Source organism: Aotus nancymaae, unplaced genomic scaffold, assembly GCF_030222135.1.
Source record: "Aotus nancymaae isolate 86718 unplaced genomic scaffold, 86718_ANA_hifiasm-v0.15.2.pri h1tg000007l, whole genome shotgun sequence".
NCBI lineage: Eukaryota > Metazoa > Chordata > Mammalia > Primates > Aotidae > Aotus > Aotus nancymaae.
Window position 1 is genome coordinate 2,645,800 of NW_026988418.1, and position 15,481 is coordinate 2,661,280.

General features: G+C 40.9%; 1 protein-coding gene across 3 annotated transcripts in view; it reads left to right on the forward strand.

Moving 5' to 3' along the window:
* Positions 1-15,481, forward strand: part of MACF1 (microtubule actin crosslinking factor 1) — a 329,515-nt gene that overhangs the window by 87,060 nt on the left and 226,974 nt on the right. For 2 of the 3 annotated variants that reach the window (XM_064372195.1, XM_064372194.1), the window contains exons 3-6: positions 2,481-2,570; positions 4,311-4,406; positions 7,476-7,553; positions 11,566-11,658. In XM_064372195.1, the coding sequence (XP_064228265.1) occupies positions 2,481-2,570; positions 4,311-4,406; positions 7,476-7,553; positions 11,566-11,658 (357 nt within the window). The remainder of the gene's footprint in view (positions 1-2,480; positions 2,571-4,310; positions 4,407-7,475; positions 7,554-11,565; positions 11,659-15,481) is intronic. The other variant, XM_064372199.1, reaches the window with a different exon arrangement.

Consider the following 15,481-nt stretch of genomic DNA (forward strand, 5'->3'; position numbering starts at 1 on the left):
ATACCTTGCATATGCCCATCTCTATGCCTAGTCTTATGTGGTTTTTCCATCTTCTTTCTGCTAAAACATTTGCTAGTCTTCCAAGTTTCATTTCTTTTTTTTTTTTTTGAGACGGAGTTTCGCTCTTGTTACCCAGGCTGGAGTGCAATGGCGCTGTCTCGGCTCACCACAACCTCCGCCTCTTGGGTTCAGGCAATTCTCCTGCCTCAGCCTCCTGAGTAGCTGGGATTACAGGCACGCGCCACCATGCCCAGCTAATTTTTGTACTTTTAGTAGAGATGGGGTTTCACCTTGTTGACCAAGATGGTCTCGATCTCTTGACCTCGTGATCCACCCGCCTCGGCCTCCCAAAGTGCTGGGATTACAGGCATGTAAGGAAGTCTTTGCAGATGTTTCCATTCTTTATCTTTTCTGGTTTCCATTCTTATTCTACTTTGTTTCTTAATTCTTTTTGAGACAGAGTTGAAAAAAAAACCTCTCATTACAAAAGGATCTTGCTTTGTCACTCAGGCTGGAGTGCAGTGGTGCGATGATAACTCACTGCAACCTTGAGCCTTGAACTCCTGGGTGCAAACAGTCCTCCTGCCTCACCCTCCCAAAACACTGGCAGTGAGCTCACTCCCAAAAAGCTGTGAGCCACTGCACTTGGCCTCCCCTTCTACTTTCAGAGCTACTTTGAATATTATAATTGGAAAGGACTTAAGTTTTCCGCTCAAATGTAAAAATCCCCAAATCTTAGCCTCTACTTGAAAAATTATAGTAACTAAAATTCTACTACTTCTGAAAGTAGCCCTTTCTAATGCTATCTGGAAAATTATATATTAAATATCAATTTTCCTTATAATTTCCACAAGTCTTCTCATTTTGCATTGTGAGCATCACCTTTTTTAAAAAAAAATTTTTATTTTAGGCAGGGTCTCATTCTGTCACCTATGCTGGAGTATAGTGGTGTGAGCACTGATTTCCTGGGCCCAAGTGATCCTCCCACCTCAGCCTCCCAAGTAGCTGGGACCACAGGCATATACCACCATGCCTTGCCATTTTTTTTTTTTTTTTTGGTAGAGATGGGGTGTTCCCAGGTTGCCCAGGCTGGCCTCGAACTCCTAGGCTTGTCTCAAACTCATAGGCTCAAAGGTATCCTACTTTAGGAGGGCCTTGGCCTCCTAAAATACTGGGATTATAGGTGCAAGCCACTGCACTCGGCAATGAATATCACTTGACGAAGTTGGCACCAGACTGGGACTGAATCAGAAATCCGACCACCACTTAACTTATAGCTATGTAACTATAACATCTCAGAGCCTCAGCTTCCTTGGTTTCTTTCGTGGAATGGGGGTAATAAATAAACTTCGCAAGGTAGTTGTTTGGATTAAATAAATAAAATGAGATGATGGCTGATTATAAAGCATAGTAGTTAATGGCAAAGACTAAAATCAGACCTAACTGAGACCGGTTTTTCTACTTGGTGACCTTGGCAAGTTACTTAACCTCTTTGTGCCTTATTTCCTCATGTGTAAAATAGAAATAATAATAATAATACTTACCTTAGAGATGTGAGAGATAGATGAGATAATGTATTAAACATTTAGTACAATGATTGATATTAACCACACTTTCTCCCAAAGTGAGATTTGTGTTTCCATAGTTTCAATTTTAAAATTCAAATTTTAATTTAATTCACATTTCCCACAAGAAAATTATTCTCAAATTCACTATTAGAAATATTTGGTAAGAGAAGGATTAAATTGGAAGTACATCCCAGGGGACACTGAGTACCTAGCATTTAGTTTCCTTTGCAGCACTCTGGAAGGCTTTTCTGACTCTGGCTGGACACACCTACCCATTGGTAGCCATCCTATTACATTTTGGCCCATACTAACTTGATAATTAAGACTCCCCATCTTCTTGTCCAAACTTTCTAGGACATTGTTCCATGTTGGTTAGAGTGTGGAATAGATCTGGCATCAATTTAAAAAACACACACTTGGCCAGGTGCGGTGGCTCATGCCTGTAATCCCGGCACTTTGGGAGGCTGAGGTGGGCGGATTACAAGGTTAGGAGTTCAAGCCTAGCCTGACCAACATGGTGAAATCCTGTCTCTACTAAAAATACAAAAAATTAGCTGGGCATGGTGGCACATGCCTGTAATCCCAGCTACTCTGGACACTGACGCAGGAGAATTGCTTGAACCTGGGAGGCAGAGGTTGTAGTAGTGAGCCAAGATTGTGCCATTGCACTCCAGCCTAGGCAACAAAGCGAGACAAATCTCAAAAAAACAAACAAAAAAAAAACACCCCACGTTTCTGGTAAAGTATTACCATTTCTTATGTATTTTACTCCAACCTGAAACTTCCTGAATTTTATTTAATTATTGCTTCCACTTTTAAATGCTTTATTTACCTAGAACCAGAGATTTTTATGTGGATAGTATAATAATTCAGTATCAAATAAAAATCTGTCTGTTTCACTCTTATTCACAGGTCCGCAAACACATCAATGATCTTTATGAAGATCTGCGGGATGGCCATAACCTGATCTCTCTGTTGGAGGTCCTCTCGGGCATCAAACTGGTGAGCTTCTGCTAATGAATGGCCTCACAATTGTGGCCCTATAAATGACTTATTGGTCCATCTTGTTAAGTGCAAGGGCAGCAGCCATCACTGCTTGATCTGTTAGGTGGGAGGAAGAAGTAGAAGGAATTGTTTGTGGACTTTATTTCTAACTCAGACTTACAATTTACAAATTATATAATTTAAATTGATGTATGTTCTCATTTCTTGATGAAATGAGGAATTAGTTATATTCATTTATATCTGCATGTTTTTGCAGTATTTTTTCTTTATTTCTAGATACTAATGTTCCAGTAATAGTCAATTCATGTTTAAAGGTTTTTTTGAATTAGGTATATTTTTCTTCCTAGAGTTCTACTGCTAGTCTATATAGACTCCTCTCATTTTCCTATCTATTAAGAATTTTTAAAATTTGCTATATTTAGCTAAAGACCTGAAGTTTACATTTAGAAGCCCAGGTGTTTGGAGATATTTTTTCTAAATCATCTCACTTTCTCCCTTCTGTGATTCATTGAGTCTCACAGATTTGGAAAGGTGCAGAAGTTGTCTGAGCATAGCTCTGGATATAGAACATCTGGGCTCCTTGAATAATTAATATGCCTGCTTCTCCCAAAATATTTTAACATTGATTATGGGAAACACCTACATATCTGAGGGCAAATCTTGTCTGAGCTTTTTGGCTTGCCAAATAATAGTTCTTCTACTTGCTTTGTTTGAGGGATGGAAATTACCCACTTGTGGGCCTATTGTTTTCTGTATTTGAGCCTAATGGGAGCAAGTGATTCCGTATGGTTCATATTCTTTCTCTCATGCCATAGACAACATAATTTTATTTAGAAAAATCCAGGGTTGAATATTGGAAATATCTGTCGAGAAATAGAGAACTGAAGAGACGTATAGCTCAAGTAGTCTGTGAAGATCAGCCCACTCACTGCCTTTCTTAGTCATCGTTTGTTGTGTTTTAAGTAATGGAACTTGGCACATTTGATTTTGCTGCTTAAGTGATATTCAGCTCCTTCTAGAATGGGGGCTTGGCTTCCCTGGGGCCCTTTGTTTTGGTTTCATATCTTTTTTTTGCCTTGCAGTAGAATTAATTATTTATTTTTCAATGGCCTAAAATTTGCAGAAGCTTTTATTACCATAGCTGGCACATGTAATTTCTAGTTCTTGCTCTCTGGCTCACATTTATGAATCTAATAAGTAATCAGAATTTTTACTTGCATTGTGCTGGACTTTATTCTTCACCACTCACAAAGTTATATTTTTGGTTATGTATCTGCTACATTTGATGAATTTGTAATGATTTTATATTGAAAAGTGATCTTTTTTTGTGGTATTGCTTACATAATAAGTTGAAAGGACTTCAATATAATTTCTTTTCCTAACCCTTGAAAACCTTTAGGTGTTTGTGGAGATACTGATAGGATATCATCTCTTCACCAGAAACCATCCGGATATCTCTTTGACAGTTATTCTCACCATCTTTTTTTCCCATAGTTGACTTAGAAAAGCAAAGAGGGTAGGAGGCCATGGAGAACGGAAGATGTGTTTCAACATAAGAAATGTTCAATGTAACCATCTGCTGTGGTTTTGATTTAGTTTTGTACCTTTTTCGCAGGGGGGAGGGTATTTTCATATTTATTTTTTCTTTTTTTGTGTGTTTGATTCATCTCCTTTCCATCTTTGTGTTGTGAATTTCTTGTTCCTCTGTTGTGTCTTTGCCTTGGTTGGTGGCTAAAGGAGCCAGCAGGGCTGAAGACCCTCCGTCTGGTGAGCATGCCCTCCTGGCGTCATACAAACAACGAGGAGCAGGAGGAAGAAGATGATGATGATGTAGTAGGTCCTCCTGGGGATGCCATCATCCCAGCTGGCACTGCTGGCACTGCAGGGCCATCAAAGAGTCTGAGGTTCTCAAGGTCTCCAAGTAGCTCAGTTACCATTTGTAACCTTCTCACTTCACCTGGGAATTTGGGTCCCAAAGAAAGTAGTTAAAACTAATTGGGCTGGGCGCGGTGGCTCACGCCTGTAATCCAAGCACTTTGGAGGCCAAGGTGGGTGGATCACCTGAGGTCGGGCATTCAAGACCAGCCTGACCAACATGGTGAAACCCCGTCTTTAAAAAAAAAGAAAAAAAAAAACACAAAACACTAATTTTGCTTTTTGTCACTGTTAGGTGATCTCAGATTGGGAATTGTTTTTCTTAGCTAAGAAGGGTTGGCACAAAAAGAATAATGGTTTTTGGAAGTGTCAAGTTGGCTTCTGACCTGGAGACCCATAGCTTTCTGGTGGCCTTGCTGTGTTTTCTGAGTCCAGATTGCAGAATTGTGGAAAATTTAGTTGACAGCATGACAGTTAATTGCTCACAGCTCCACAGTCCAGACTAACTGGTACTCTCTTTCCACCTCTCTGGCCTCTAGGTTCTCATCATACACCCTGCCATTTGTTTTCAAAACAGCCTGTTGTTTGCAAACTCACTGCATGGAGATACTCTGAGATTTAACTTGCATGTTCCTAGGGTATTTAGTTTTAGTTTTGGTGGGGGTACATATGAGTAAAGATCAGAGTATAAGAGGAGTATATTCTGCCTGTAGGCCCTAAATTATAGTTGAAAATCTTTTTCCAGAAACAAAGAGGGATTAGGCAATATCCTCATTCTCTGTCCTTTTTTTTTTTTTTTTTTTTTTTTTTTTTAATTGACAGTCTCGCTCTGTCACCCAGGCTGGAGTGCAGTGGTGTGATCTCAGGTCACTGCAGCCTCTGCCTCCCAGGTTCAAGCAGTTCTCCTGCCTCAGCCTCCCAAGTAGCTGGGATTAGCCCACCACCTTGCCCAGCTAATTTTTTGTATGTTTTATAGAGATCGGGTTTCACCATGTTAGCCAGACTGGTCTCGAACTCCTGACCTCAGGTGATCCACCACACCCGGCCTTTCTGTTCTCTTAAAATCATTTTTAAAATCATTTGTCTCCCTTCTCATTGCCTTAGAATATTCCATTTTATAGACACTATCATCTTCTAAGCCATAGTCACAATTAGTTTAGCTAAAATGACTGAGAAAAGGTTCTTGCTAAAAAGATTTTTCCTAAACCTTTGACTGAAAAAGTTATCTTGTGCCCAGAGAGGCCTTGACATCTCCGTATACAGATTCTCCTCTTCCAGAAGTGTTGCTTAGAAGTGTTGGAGATGCCCAGAAGATGCTTCTATCCTTATCTCTCCATGTGTTATGCTACTTTTTGACCATTTTAATTTGGAGCAATGTTTTTCTCTGTGCAGACACCCACAACAGAGCTACCTTCTATTTTATCAGCTTTTAATTAGTGTCAATTTGAGACTCACAGAAGAAGTGGACATAATCTACTTAGAGTGATATTTCAGTCCAAATTTTAGTAAAATAAAAGCATCATTAGAAAGCAAGCAGAATAAAATGTTCTAGGGCTAGATATCCCTTCCTGAAGATACTCACTAGACAAAGAGACTCCATTCACTTTCCAACTGGAAATAGTTGAGCCTTGGACAGGGTACCAGAGGCATTAGATAGAGATGGGCTTCTCTCCAGTGGGTTATATGACATCTGGGATTGAGTGACTGGCAGAAAATAATATTCTTTGGAGTAATTATGTTGACAGCCCTACACTATCAAAGTTTTGTTTGCTCTGGGTATTTCATGCTGGGGTAAAGATTGCCTTTCCTTCGGTGACAGCTATGTTCCTGAGAAACTGGTTACTTTCTGATTTTTGCCTTTCTGATTGTTACATTTTGGATTTTCTCACTTGTTTCTTGAGCATATGTAACTTCTCATTTCCTATGGCTAAAAATCAGCTATCTTTTTTTTTTTTTATTATTTTTTTTGAGACGGAGTTTCGCTCGTTACCCAGGCTGGAGTGCAATGGCGCGATCTCGGCTCACCGCAACCTCCGCCTCCTGGGTTCAGGCAATTCTCCTGCCTCAGCCTCCTGAGTAGCTGGGATTACAGGCACACGCCACCATGCCCAGCTAATTTTTTCTATTAGTAGAGACGGGGTTTCACCATGTTGACCAGGATGGTCTCGATCTCTTGACCTCGTGATCCACCCGCCTCGGCCTCCCAAAGTGCTGGGATTACAGGCTTGAGCCACCGCGCCCGGCCTTTTTTTTTTTTTTTTTTGAGACAGAGTCTTACTCCATCTCCCAGGCTAGAGTGTAGTGGCGTGATCTTGGCTCACTGCAACTTCTACCTCCTGGGTTTAAGTGATTCTTGTGCTTCAGCCTCCCAAATAGCTGGAATTACAGGCATATGCCACCATGCCTGGCTAATTTTTATGTTTTTGGTAGAGATGGGGTTTCACCATGTTGGCCAGACCTGTCTTGAACTCCTGGGCTCAAGCAATCCTCCTACCTTCTCCTCCCAAAGTGTTGGGATTATAGGCATGAGCCACTGCACTTGGCCAAAACTCGGCTATCTTGAGCTCCTTTTGCCATATTTGTAATAAGGTTGGCTCCATCTATTACTGTGCAATATGTAATTAGGACTTTCTACCCTTTCTCTACAATAGCATTTAACTGTGATTTTAGGATCCATAGAGCCAAAGTCGGTTCCTATTAACCTTACATCCAGAATCAAGTTATGCCACATGTGACTGCAGATTAACCTGAACAGAAGCTGTTGCATTGATTCAACATTAGTGGTCAAACAGTATTCTGTGTTTGCGAGATGCATAGTGGTACACAAGGCATTTTGGGGACCTCAGAGAGCCTGGTCAAAATACATACAGGCCTGGTCTTAAGGGGTGCTTTATGTAATGCTCTCACGCCTGGCTTCTACTGTGAGGAATTCTTGTGTGGTCCTTTAGTCCTTCAAATAAAAGAGAAAGGATCTGTATGGTTACATTGTTAGCCAGAATTAACATCCCTTTTTTGGTTTGTTTGCAGCCTCGGGAGAAAGGCAGGATGCGTTTTCATAGGCTGCAGAATGTGCAGATTGCCCTGGACTTCCTAAAGCAGCGACAGGTAAGACCATTCCATGCCTTCCTCATTCTTCAGGCAGTGTTGGCATTGGGGCCCTATTTAGAGATGTTTTTAGTGCCCCCAGTAAGCTCTCAGTAAATGCTAAATCTGATTGACCGAGTTCTGAGTCTTAACTTGCTAGTGAGCAATTGTATTCTGATTGGAGACATCATTCAGTACTCCTTACACAGAACTTGTCACCTCCTTGTGCAGAGAAGAACACAATGATAAAGATGGAATCTTGTGGACCCACCCTAAGTGGGGGTCAAAATGAAGATGAAAAATAAACTAGAAAAGAGATGGAAAAGAAGTGTAGCATCCAAGAAGAGAGAGGACCAAATTGTTATATTACTGTGAAAATGAGATAAGGGGGTTGGTTTGGATTGTTTGTTGATTGCCACATCAGATCTGAGAAAAAGGTCTAAGTTGTTAAGCATTGATAACTTAAGTGAACAGTTTAATACAGGAGAAAGATATTTAGAGTATACTAGACCTAGATATAAGAAGGGAGAAAAGCCGGGCGCGGTGGCTCATGCCTGTAATCCCAGCACTTTGGGAGGCCGAGGTGGGTGGATCACAAGGTCAAGAGATTGAGACCATCCTGGTCAACATGGTGAAACCCCGTCTCTACTAAAAATACAAAAATTAGCCGGGCATGGTGGTGTACGCCTGCAGTCCCAGCTACTTGGGAGGCTGAGGCAGGAGAATCACTTGAACCCAGGAGGCGGAGGTCGCGGTGAGCTGAGATTGAGCCATTGCACTCCAGCTTGGGTAACAAGAGTGAAACTCCATCTCAAAAAAAAAAAAAAAGAAGGGAGAAAGAAGTTTTTCCCTCCCTAGATGAAGAAGGCAACAACCCATTTTTAGACATAGGAAGAGGAGCCAATGAAGAGAGTAAGATCGAAAATGAGCACGAGGAGGAGTATTAATAGTCATAGAATGTTTGAGAAGATACCTTAATGTTATACTAGTCCAGTTTCTTATTATAGATAAAGAAACTGAGAGCTGGACAGGTAAATGACCTGCCCCAAATCACAAGTCAGAGCAAAGCTGGGACTTTAACTCAGGCCTTCTGACATGTGGCTAGTGTGCCTTCTACTATCCATGCTGCTTCTTAACTGACAGAACCAAATCGAGGGATTGATCGATGAGAACCAGAGCACAAATGGTATGGCCATCTTTGAAAAAGAAAAGAAAAATGCTTCTTCTTCTGAGAGACAAGGAGAATGACAGAGGGAGGTGATAAAGATGCAGAAATGGTTTGTGGTAGAAGATGGATGAGGTAGTCAAAGAGTTCATCTACTTAGAGTGAGCCATATGGAAAATATTTGGGATAGCTAGGGTTGCCAAGCAACAACAGGGTCAACATGACATTAAATGGTATGCATATTTTTGGTGTCAGTTCATTTTTGTCACTCTTATCAGTAATTCTCATTAACTTAGAAAATTCTGTTTCTGTTTGCTCTCATAACAATTTACTTCTGATAAACATTTCTTACTTTCTTGTTATTTCTCTGTTTGCTCCAATGCATTGTAGGTTCTGTTAGTACAGGGAATAAGATCTTAACATTTTACCTTCACCTGTCATAATGAATGGTCCTCAATTGGTACTTAATAAATATTTGCTGAGATAAATTGATAAATGAAAAGTGGTGGGAGAAGTGGAGGTTGCCGAAGTGTTTAGGATATTGGGAGAAAGCAGCATTGAAATTGCCTGTGAGTGGAACTAGAGGAAACTGGGGTGGAGGGCCTTACTGGGCAAGGTTTATGAGAAGAATTGATTAGCTGGAAGTCTAAAGCAGGACAAAAAGTGGCTTTGGTTGCTCTGATAGAATGAAAATGTGGACAGGTAAGAACAGTGGATTTGGCCAGGCACGGTGTGGCTCATGCCTGTAATCCCAGCATTTTGGGAGTCTGAGATGGGCGGATCACAGGTTAGGAGATCGAGACCATCCTGGCCAACATGGTGAAACTCTGTCTCTACTAAAAAAAAAAAAAAAAAATTAGTTGGATGTGGTGGTACGTACCTGTAAAAAAATTAGCTGGGCATGGGCTGCTGAGGCAGGAGAATTGCTTGAACCCAGGAGGTGGCGATTGCAGTGAGTCAAGCAAGACTTCTCAAAAAAAAAAAAAAAAGGAGCAGTGGATTCAGACAAGGGCAGGGAGATTACTAGAGGAGTTCTTGGTAATGGTAAAGTAGGGCAAAATGAAAGTCATCAGAATTCAGAAGGCAGGCAATTTGTGCAGATAGGGTACTATTTGGGACATCAATAAAAATGCTAAATTGCCAGGAAAAGTGGTAGATGATGAGGCAGGAAAAGAGAATAGGAGTTAGGTACTGAGGTCATTGAGAAAAAGGTTAGCAGAGATTGAAAGGTGGTTTGACCAAGGGAGGTAGACTTCACAATGAAAGGGGAAAGCCGACAGAGGTAGGACTGAGGAATGTGGACTTGGCTGGTACTGGTAACCCACCAACTGTCAACTGTTACTGATTAGAAAAATGGCATTATCAGTCGGGCATGGTGGCTCACTAATCCAAGCACTTTGGAGGCCAAGGTGGGCGGATCACCTGAGGTCAGGAGTTCAAGACCAGCCTGACCAACATAGTGAAACCCTGTCTTGAAAAGAAAAGAAAGATAGAATTATCGGGTAGGGGGCATGTTCTCCCACTCCTAACCATATAGAAGAGGAGACCAAGATACTGAAAAGGGAAAAAACTTGCCCAGATGAATGTCTGTGTAAGGGAGAAATGAGGCTTCCATATGAGAAGGTCACTAGGGTCCTTTAGAGACACACAAGTTTCAGTTCAATAGAAGAGATAAAGAGAGGACAACTGAAGGGGACTATGTCATTGGACTCCGAGGGTATGATAAAGGAGTCGAACAGAGGTGAAGTAGAAGTAGGATGGTTTGCCCAGGAACTCCCAGTTTTAAAGTTCCACATCCCAGGAAATGCCTCAGTTCCCAGCACACAGGGGCAGTAAGTCAGCCTAGGGCGAGGGTGTGTCAGGGCACATTGTATTGTTGGGATGAGATTTTTGGAGTAAAGCCAGAGGCATGGTAGGTGTATATATCTGTGACAAAGGATGAGATAATGGCGGTGAGAGCAAGCCAAACACTGGTGAGGGAAGAGAGGCATCTCTCTTTTCTTTCTCTCTCAGAACCAAAAAAAAAAAAGAAAGAAAAAAGGAAGAGAAATCTTGGCCCTGATGGCCATAAAAAAGTGAGGAGAGAGAGAGAGAAAGAAAGAAAATAAAAGAAAGAGAAATCTTGGCCCTGATGGCGATAAAAAAGCGACTCACAATACCTTGTGCTTGTGAGGTTGCTTTGCTGATGAGAATGCAAAATGTCATAGCCATACTGCTGATTTCTTATAAAGCAAATATATACCATATATGGTATTTTTTTTGCATTACATATACCATATAACCCAGCAATCCTACTCCTAGGAATGTACCCTAAAGAAATTACTATGCTTACATAAAAACCTGCACATGAATATAGGAACTTTATTCATAATTGCCAAAAAATAGAAATATTCCACATATCCTTCAATGGATGAATGGGTGAACAAAGAGTAGCATCTCTGTAATGGAATATTACTCAGTGATTAAAAGGAGCAAACTATTGATACATGTAACAGCTTGGATGGCAGTCTCAAGGGTGTTATGCTGAGTGAAATAAAAAGGCAGTTTCAAAATGTTGCATGCTGCATGATCCCATTTATCCAACACTCTGGAAAAAGCAAAACAAGGGATCAGGATCCAATCAGTGGTTGTCGGGAATTAGGGGTGAGGGTAGGGTTTGACTACAAGGAGGGGGCCAGCACAAGGGACCTTTTTGGGTTGATGAAACTGTTTTGTGGTGGTATTTGCATGAAACTATACATGTGTTAAAACTCACTGTACACCAAAAAAGAAATCAGTTCAACTGAAAATCAAAAATGAAATTATGTAAAAATTTAATCAAAACAAAAAGTCCTAGAGCTCTGAGCCTTGCTTTTGTTTCTTTTACAGGTGAAACTAGTGAATATTCGCAATGATGACATCACAGATGGCAACCCCAAGTTGACCCTGGGTCTGATCTGGACCATTATTTTGCATTTCCAGGTAGGGTCTATGAAGTGTGAGATTCCTGTTGCTTGGTTTGGACATGGCCTAGAAAGTTGCACTGCCTTTCACAGACAGCATTGAGTCTTCTTCTCTCTATTTGGCAGTGAACAAAGGTGGATAGGAGTTGGAAAGGAAATTAAGATTGGTCTGGAGACAAACTATTGTATTGTAAACCCAGAACTTCCTAATTCTTCACTTAATGAAATGGAGGGATTTTTTTACTCATTTGTGGTTTGGCCCTGGCCTCAGCAGTCTGGTTATTAGAGATCTCTTTGCTCAGCTGAATCAAAATGAGGGTCTTGAAGGACTCAGATTATGAGGGTTGAGAAAAGCTATTGGCGTTGATGCTTTAGAAGGGTGGAGTGAAGGTTCATAATCCTTCTCTAATGTGGACTTTTCCTCATATCTAATAACCTTTAAACAAGCCTCGTTAATTAGAACACTTTAGTTTCTGGGTTTGTATATGTGCTGGCAAGCACAACTTTGTAGCAGCCATCACACCAAGAGCAACTTGAAGAATGTTCACATGGTCATGTGGTCTTCCTCCTAAGAAGGCAAATCCTTTTTAGATCTGAATTGCTATTGGAAAAATCCAGCCCTATTTTTATAAAAAGACTGTTCTTTTACATCCCTTTTAGCTCAACCAAACAAAGCTGTTTCTCAGACAGCTTTCTGATACCCGTTGCTGCACACAAGGCTGATGTATTAGAAGGAGCACTCCCCCACCAAGTGGGAATAGAAGGCAAAGTGCTGACTCCAGGGATGAGGCCAAGGAAACATCCTAGCTGGGGAGTTGGTGCTACCTGCTGGTTAAAGATAGAACAACAGGTCTCCCCAAATTCCTGAGAGAAAAATCTGAGTGCTCAGGCTTGTTTCTTGAGGCTGTAGTTTGGAACCAAGTCATCAGTCTGGGTAGGGCTAGGATTGTGTGGTGGTAACATGTATTTTTGTGGAGCCACAGGGTATTCTCAGGCAAGCTCAGGGCATAGAGATAACCAGGAACATGAACTTGGCAGGTGTGCCCTGGCAGGATAGGAAACTTTGTTGAGCTTTTTCATGGAGGACTACAGTTATCCTTTTGAAACTCTTATGAACAAAGGAGCTTTTAGAGAAATGTGTTTGTTTTTTGGCCACAAACCTGCCCTCACTGTGAGTGCCCAATGTTAGTCTCATAGGTGTGAGGTAAGGAGAATTTATTAACTGTTTCTATTTACCCCAACTACAACTAAATTCCTTCCCTCCCTCCCTCCCTCCCTTCCTTCCTTCCTTCCTCCCCCCTTTCTTTTTCTCTCTCTCTTTCCTTTCTCTCTCTCTCTTTCTTTCTTTCTTGTTAGAGTTTTACTCTTGTTGCCCAGGCTGGAGTGCAATAGTATAGTCTTGGCTCACTGCAACCTCTGCCTCCTGGGTTCAAGTGATTCTTCTGCCTCAGCCTTCCAAGCAGCTGGGATTACAGACACCCACCACCATGCCTGGCTGATTTATGTGTTTTTAATAGAGACGGGGTTTCCCCATGTTGGCCAGGCTGGTCTCAAACTCCTGATCTCAAGTGATCCACCCACCTTGGCCTCCCAAAGTGCTGGGATTACATGCATGAGCCACCGCACCAGGCCATAACAAGTATTTAAAGAGAAAAAAAAAAATACTTTTTTTTTTTTTTTTTTGGAGATGGAATTTCACTTTTGTTTCTCAGGCTGGAGTGCAATGGCATGATCTCAGCTTACCCCAAACTCCACCTCCCAGGTTCAAGAGATTCTCCTGCCTCAGCCTCCCAGGTAGCTAGGATTATAGGCATGCGCCACCACACCTGGCTTATTTTGCATTTCTAGTAGAGACGGGGTTTCTCCATGTTGGTCAGGCTGATCTCGAACTCCCGACCTCACGTCATCCGCCTGCTTCGGCCTCTCAGAGTGCTAGGATTACAGGTGTGATCCTCTATGCCCGGCCAGGAAAAAAAAAACAAAACACATTTTCTTGGAGCATTTAAAAATTTTATTTCTTTCTGTTTACTAGTTTTCAAAATAATTAGTTGGTTCCCTAAGATTCTCCAAAGGTAACCAATGATAGTTTCTTTGTTCACCATTATTTTTTTTAGTATCACTGTGACTCATGGATTTTTAAACAGACTTAATGTTGTTCCAATCAAATACAGTTCTTCTTCTTCTTCTTCTTCTTCTTCTTATGGATTTTTTTTTTCCTTCTTACGGATTTTTAAACAGACTTAATGTTGTTCCAATCAAATACAGTTGTTGTTGTTGAATCAAATACAGTTGTTGTTGTTGTTCTTCTTCTTCTTCCTCCTCCTCCTTCCTCCTCCTCCTCCTCTTCTTCTGCCTTCTTTCTTCTTCTTCTTCTTCTTTTTTTAATACAAGGTTTCACCTTGTTAGCCAGGATGGTCTTGATCTCCTGACCTCGTGATTCGCCCGCCTCGGCCTCCCAAAGTGCTAGGATTACAGGCGTGAGCCACTGTGCCCGGCCATTATTCGTCTTAATAAAATCAAATAGCTCCATCTTTGGCTGTAAAGAGGCTTTCAAGTTAACTCTGAGTCCTTTGGCATGACCATAGGGGTCTTTAATAATTTCCTTTATTTCTTGTGTGATGAGGTGTTCCAGACTCTTTTTTAATATTTTCTGTCCCAGGCCTGAAATTCTTAATTTTTCCAAGGAACTGGTTCTCTATTTATTGACCATAGTCTGAATGCTCCTAGGTTGCCCATTATTTCTAGGCTTTTTCTATGGACAGAGCTAGGCAATACTTGTATTATTTCTTAAAACAAACAAAAAAGCATGAATTTGTACAATATTTCTAATTCAAATTTAGGATTACAGGGTTTTATTTAACTTCTTTGACTTTCTATTTGTATCTCTTTTTTCTTATACTGAAAATCTTGATCTTAACAGTAATGTGGTTACTTTTTTCCTATACACACATAGATCTATAAAATCATATATATTATTTGTAATATATATGAATCCAGGTAACAATATGAATGTTATTAGCAATATGATTACTTTGAAGTTTATTATTTCATTGCAGTTCTTTTTGTCCTTAGTGTATATTTTCTAAAGATGTGCAAATAATTGTATTTTATTTTATTTATTATTTTGAAAAAGCAGACAGGGTCTCACTATGTTGTCCAGACTGATCTTGAACTCCTGGGCTCAAGCCATTCTCCTGCCTCAGTCTCCTAAAGTTCTGGTGTTATAGGCATGAGCCACTGGGCCCAGCCACAAATTACTATATTTTAAAGTCACTTGAAATAATTTCTCTCTGTTGTTGTTAAGCCACAAATTCAATACACAATTAAGATTCATTTGTTTCTATTTCCTTTCAGTTTTAAGGGGTTGCTTTTTCGCTTTCAATTTTATCTTACATTATGTAGATCATTTATATTGTTCCAGAGGGAAATTTTAAAAAGTTAAATATGACATGTGTTCAGAGAAGTCTAGCTTCTATCTCTGCTCCCTCCATTCTGTATCTTTCCTTTCTCTGTAGTTAGCTAAATAATTTTTTTTTTTTTTGGAGACTGAGTCTCACTGTTGCCCAGGCTGGAGTGCAGTGGCATGATCCTGGCTCACTGCATCCTCCGGCTCACTGCATCCTCCACCTCCTGGGTTCGAGTGATTCTCCCGCTTCAGCCTCCCGAGTAGCTGGGATTACAGACACTCACTACCACGCCCAGCAAATTTTGCATATTTAGTAGAGATGGGGTTTCACCATGTTAGCCAGGCTGATCTCGAATTCCTGACCTCTGGTGATCCGCCCACCTCCCAAAGTGCTGGGATTACAGGCATGAGCCACCACACCCAGCCAGCTAAATGT